General features: G+C 39.7%; 1 protein-coding gene across 1 annotated transcript; it reads right to left on the bottom strand.

The window, feature by feature from the left end:
- Positions 1 to 5,418: 5,418 nt before the first annotated feature.
- Positions 5,419 to 5,982, bottom strand: LOC145106873 (uncharacterized). The gene has a single exon (XM_079043798.1). It carries the CDS (start codon positions 5,980 to 5,982, stop codon positions 5,419 to 5,421), a length of 564 nt encoding a protein of 187 aa, XP_078899924.1.
- Positions 5,983 to 6,530: the final 548 nt, after the last annotated feature.

Raw genomic sequence — 6,530 nt, 5'->3', positions numbered from 1 at the left:
ATCCGATCGAGGTGGAGAGTATCTTAGTACAGAGTTCCTTGACTATCTTAAGGAATGTGGAATTGTTTCACAATTGACGCCTCCCAGAACACCACAGCTTAATGGTGTGGCTGAGAGGCGCAATCGAACCTTTTTAGACATGGTTCGTTCCATGATGAGTCGAGCTTCGTTACCAATCTCATTCTGGGGGTATGCCTTGGAGACTACCGCCCATATACTTAATCTAGTCCCTACTAAGAAGGTTGCCAAAACACCTCACGAGATGTGAACTGGGAAAGTTCCCAATTTAGACCACATCAAGGTTTGGGGTTGCGAGGCTTTCGTGAGGCGCGGGACTCACGAAAAGCTCGAACCTCGAAGTGAGCGATGTATTTTCATCGGCTACCCACAAAAATCCTTTGGTTACCTCTTCTACAGACCCAGTGATAATGTGGTCTTTGTGGCAAGGAGAGGAGTGTTTTGCGAGAGAGAATTTATAAGCCAAGGAAACAGTGGGAGGAAAATTGACCTTGAAGAGCTTCAAGAGTCAAGTGGTGAAGGAACCTCAAACCCTGGCAATCAACCTGAGGAGGAAACTCCTGTTGGACCAACTGACGAGTCTGTACCTCTGAGGCGTTCCACTAGAGTTTGGAATCTACTTGAGCATTATTATGGTTTCCATATTACTGCGGAAGGTGATACATTTATCAGCGATAGTACACTGGTAAATTTGGATGAACCTAACAGCTATAGGGAATCCATGGCAGGCCCCGAGTCTGCTAAATGAAAAGAGGCTATGGACAACGAGATTCAGTCCATGTATGACAATCAAGTTTGGAACTTGGTTGACAATGTACCGGGTCGTAAGACCGTCGGGTGCAAATGGATCTTCAAGAAGAAGACCGACATGGATGGGAAAGTGCACACTTATATGGCACGACTGGTTGCGAAGGGCTTCACTCAAATTCAGGGAGTTAACTATGATGAAACCTTCTCACAAGTAGCGAAAATTAAGTCTATTAGGGTTATGCTAGCCATTGCTGCTTTTCATGATTATGAAATATGGAAAATGGATGTCAAAACCGCTTTCCTTAATGGAAAGTTGGCTGAGGATGTTTACATGAGTCAGCCAGAGGGTTTTGCCAATGCATAGTACCCTGATAGAGTGTGTAAGCTTGAGAAATTCATTTATGGGTTGAAACAAGCATCTCGCTGCTGGAATCTTTGTTTTGATGAGAAAGTTAAAGGGTTTGGTTTTTCGAGAAGCGATGATGAGTCCTGTATATATGTCAAAGCTAGTCGGAGTATAGTTAGCTTTTTGGTACTGTATGTAGATGACATACTACTCATAGGAAATGACATCCCAACTTTGCAGGAGATTAAGTCCCGGCTTGGGAAGTGTTTCGCTATGAAGGACCTTGGAGAAGCTGCCTATATCCTAGGGATAAGGATATTGAGAGATAGGAGTAAAAGACTTATTGGACTTAGTTATAGCACCTACTTGGACAAGGAGTTGAAGAGGTTCAACATGCAGAATTCCAAGAAAGGTGATTTACCGATCCAAAGCAATGCCAAACTGAGCAAGACTCAGAGTTCGAGTACAGAGTCTGAGATAGCTGAGATGAGTCGATTACCATATGCTTCCTCTGTTGGCTCGTGCATATACGCTATGACTTGTACCCGCCGTGATGTGGCCTTTGCTTTGAGCATGGTCAAAAGATATTAGGGGAATCCTGGCAAGGCTCATTGGATTGCGGTGAAAAACATTCTCAAGTACCTGCGGAGGGCTAAGGACTGGGTCCTTACCCTTGGTGGGAGTGATGACTTGAGAGTAGTAGGGTATAGTGACGCTACCTTTCAGACTGATAGGGATAATTTCCGCTCTCAGTTGGGTTGGGTCTTTATCATGAACGGAGGAGCAATTACTTGGAAAAGTTCCAAGCAGGAGACAGTAGCTGATTCGACATGTGAATCAGAGTACATAGCAGGGAGTGAAGCGGCGAAGGAGGCGATATGGCTGAGGAAGTTCATCGGAGACCTTGGAGTTGTACCAGCTATAAAGAAGCCTATGGATATTTTCTTTGACAAAAATAGTGCGGTTGCCTTAGCCAAGGAACCGAGAGATCATGGCAGATCCAAACACATTGACAAAAAAAATCACTTCATAAGACACAAGATAGAAGAAGGACTCCTCGTGGCAAAGAGGGTATCGTCAGAAGAGAACCCAACAGATCCCTCACGAAGGGACTGACTAGGGTTAGGCATTTGCATCATGCGAGACGCATCGGGATGAAGGACGATATTAGTTTTACAGATTAGATAACTATCTCTGAAACTTGTAAAATGTAATTGATATTTGATGATTAAATAAAAGTTGTTGTTTATTTATAAGTAAGGTGTTGCTATCTTGTGTCAATCGTTTACTATTGTCTCAACGTTGCATGTTTTGACTTCCAGAATAATTACTTTATTCAAACTCTCCACAGTCAGTCATATGTTGGAAGTAGGTTTGAATCAAGACTGTCATGAATTGGGCTTGTAGATGTCTAAGGTGTTAGACATAGCAAACGTTGCTACAACATTCATGAGTGTTCATAAGTTCTGAGTATTGGATTAAACCCACGCTCACTTGTATCACTTCACGGAATTTATCTTGATTGAACGTGAGATGGTAATATCATATAAGTCTTTAAACCTAGAGATATGAGTTGTTGCCTATGAGTTGGTTGTGCATTAATTGTACGAAAACGTATCAGTAACTTGATGTTATAAAACATGCCTTTTTGTATGATTCAACAAGTAGTAGAACAAGCATATGAGTCGAAGTTTATCTGTTCCTTTTAGTCCTTGGAGGATTAAAAGCGATTCTTGGGCCCTCAATGATTTTGTTTTGACCTATGTGTCGGGCCCGGTCAGAACCAAATTCATGTGTTCAGTTTAGTTCTATGTCAAACAAATTGGAAATCGGGAAACAAACTGCTGGACAATAAGTACGACGTTGTTTCATGTATTTGTCCGGACGATATCTAGAACAGAGGATTATATGATCACTTATCTAAAATGACACTTCATAGTTCAACAGAGTTTTAAGAGCTAGGATTGTTGGTCGGTTCTTGAAGTCATACTTGCAGCTATAGTTATCAGACTTATCCAAGTGGGAGATTGTTGGATAAGGTGTCTAAGTCTGTAACTATATTTGGTATGTACTTGACTCGACCCGGCATGGTCCATTTGGGTTGCACTTCACCAACATAATTTTTATGGATAATCTTTTGAGAATAGTATATTTATGATTTATTAATATATTATAAGTTATAATATATTAATATGAAGTCATATTATTTAATTAGTATTGAGCAAGAATTAATTTGGAATTAATTTAGTGATCAAAAAGAGACTAATTAAATATGGAGACTTATATATATATATATATATATATATATATATATATATATATATATATATATATATATAATGGGCCAATGTTCATTTAGGATGGGCTAAGCTTGCGTGGAAAGTCCATGGAGTTTTTAACCCATGGATCCTATGGAAATGAAAGGTCATTGGTATTAGGGGTTACATCGATGTAACCCTAATCCACCATACTATATAAAGAGTTCTTTGGCACATGAAATGGCACTAGTGTATGAGTGAACAAGAGTGGGCCGATTTCTAGTGTGCATACTATTCTCTCAAGGTTTTCCAAGTTGTGTGGTGATTTGTGATTCCACTTGAGGCATCCACATTATTGGTGCTAGGCTCTCAAAACTCCAAGCACTCAACCACAAGAAAAAGGTATGCCATTCTACTAGATTTTTATGATTACAAGTACCCCATAACATCCTAGTTACGATGAGAACCTTCGAAAATCAAATTTGCATGTATATTAGAGAAAACGTAGATCCAAGGTTGCTAGGGTTGCATGTACACCATAGGAAAGTTAGAATGCTCAAAACCCATCACTTATATGTATGGAATCCTTGTCACATACACTATAACTTTGGTTAAGGTTATTTATCCTTGATACCCTTCTATCAAAAAGTTATTTTCAATGCTTAATATGTCTTGATTGACTAGGCCGTATCCCCCCCCCCAAGGATGATTACGTCCCGGATTCAACGACAAAACATTGCTTGTATAATGACTCTGCACGTTACCTTTCCATCCCATGTAATAACTGTAAGTCTTGTGTCTTTTCTAACTCTTCTTGAGTCTTCATTGGAGGCTCCTGCTCCTTATAAAATTGACTTATCCTAAGATAAGGTCTTTTACCTTGACTTATCGTAACAGACCGATGGGTCATGTTCTAATGACCTCTCATCATATGATGCAACGGCTAGACTCAGGTCTCTTTGAGTCGGATTCTAACACGAAAGATACCTTTCTTTGTGATCTAATGTGATATAATCAGATTATAGCATGTAACACTTCTACCTAAAGTCTGCTTAATCCTAACGACGACCACGGTTATCTTTTCCTTTAATCTTATGGATTATGTCGGATTCTACATCGAACATGATTCTATGTAAGTTACTTTGCAGACTTATATTAACTGGATTCAATATGACCACTAGGGTCGGAATGCATTCATCCTCTTACTTTAGTAACTTTGTGACTCGTCTTGGTTTAAGTATGAATCATGTGTTTCCGGTAGTACGGGCCCATACTAACTTCCAAAGCTACTTATACCTGTCCTAAAATTTGTCTCGCCGTACCCAAGCTCTTATTCCTAAAATCACAAAAGCAACTTAACAAATATGAATGTGTCCAAGAACAACAAAATTCCTAGACTCCACTAGGTGTTTTTTTCCATGCATATCTTCGACATCAATTCCATTTCCCAATCCTTGGTATAAATTCTTCCTCGTGTAGTGTCCTTCCTACAAGGCACACTATACCAGAATTTATTCTTAACCAATCCCTCATGTTGAAATCATAATTTCTTAGCATCACACGACAATGTAAAAATTTTAGAAATTTTATATCTTTCGAAAATGATTACAAGGTTTATTCTTACATAAGCCTCTTATATTACGATACTCATCCAATTACTATTTATATAGGATAACTACTTTGCGTCTTGAGCTTTGAAGACTTGGCTTCCCTCTCCCATCTTCCTTAGGCGTTATCTGCTTCTACATCCAAGATCATCTGGAATGCCCTCGCATTTTCTGCATTCGATTTTGTAGCTCCTTTCTTCTTTGGACATGCATCCTTGATATGCCCAGCTTCCCCACACTCCAAGCATCGCCTTTGGTTGGTTGTACATTTACTAGCATAGTGACCAGTCTTGCCACCTTTTTAGCAGGCCAAAACTTTTCCATTGTCCAACATGCTTCACTTTGCACTTTTGACACAACCTTGCTTTGCCATTTTCCCAGACTTCCTATTGTTGGGTCCAGACTTCGAGAATTTGTCCTTCTTGTTGGAGTGAGGGAATCATTCACTCTTCCTCTTCTCGCCAACTTCAGTCTTGTCGGTAGTTCTCCTTCTCATCATGTCTTCCACAGACCTTGTAGCCCAGATAGATGTCTCAAAAGGAGGTGCATGTTTAACAGGCACAAGATACTCCCATGGTAGTCCCTTGGAGTACCTATCAATCTTGGCCAGTTCATCAGGGACGAATCGTAGTGTAAACTCCATTTTTTCAATGAAAGCATCAGTGTACTCATCAACTGTCATGCTTCCTTTTTTCCACATTAGGAGTTGGTTCTCCAACTCCAACATGTCCTTATCTGAACAAAACTTCCCCTCGAAGTGGGTCAAAAACTCTTCCCACATCAGTTGCAACGACTTGTTAGGGCTTAGCGTTTTCCCTAACTTGTTCCACCAATAGATCGTTGCACCCTTATATTGCCTCACGACATAGGTGGTTAGACACTTTCCAATGCAACCACACGTGTCGAAAGCCTTATCCATTTCCGAGATCCATTCCATTACTCCCACTGGATCCTCCTTGTTGTTGAATGGTGAAGGCTTGCAATTCATGAAGTCCTTATACATGATGGGTTTTGAGCACTATAACAACCTTATGGAGCACATACAACCCTAATGCTTTGTATCTAAGTTTTCTCTAATTATACATGCAATATTGTTTCCAAAGCATGAAACCTAAACTAGCATACAAAATTTTGGTATATGAATCATAAACCTAGTTAGAAGAATATCTCTTGTTGTGGCTTGTTGTATTTGGCCTCTAAGAACTGAGCACCTAAAGTGTGATGCCTCAAATAGTTCACAAAACACCACCAACATTTGGAGAACTTGAGAGAAGACTTGGAGGCACTCAAAATCGGCTATAGTATCTCTAAGATTACTATTGTGTCCAATTTTAGGCCAAGGGGTTACATATATATAGTGTAGAATTCCAAGGGTTATGTGTAAACCCTAATTCTTACACTTAGGCTTGTAATGGACTAACACTTTATGGAACCTTACATAAGCTTAGCCCATCACTAATCAATAATGGATTATTAGCCCAACCTATATGTATCATTGATTTACACAATCAGCCCCTGTATATTTAATTAGTCTCTTTTGATCACTAAATT

Source organism: Lactuca virosa, chromosome 4 (assembly GCF_052849685.1).
Source record: "Lactuca virosa cultivar CGN04683 chromosome 4, Lactuca_virosa_CGN04683_v6, whole genome shotgun sequence".
Classification (NCBI taxonomy): Eukaryota; Viridiplantae; Streptophyta; class Magnoliopsida; order Asterales; family Asteraceae; genus Lactuca; species Lactuca virosa.
The sequence above is the reverse complement of the archived record's forward strand: the minus strand, read 5'-3'. Positions and strand labels throughout refer to the sequence as shown.

What these genes read in the sequence shown, in the direction of transcription:
- LOC145106873 (XM_079043798.1), bottom strand. Translation starts at nt 5,982, where the DNA reads ATGTATAAGGACTTCATGAATTGCAAGCCTTCACCATTCAACAACAAG.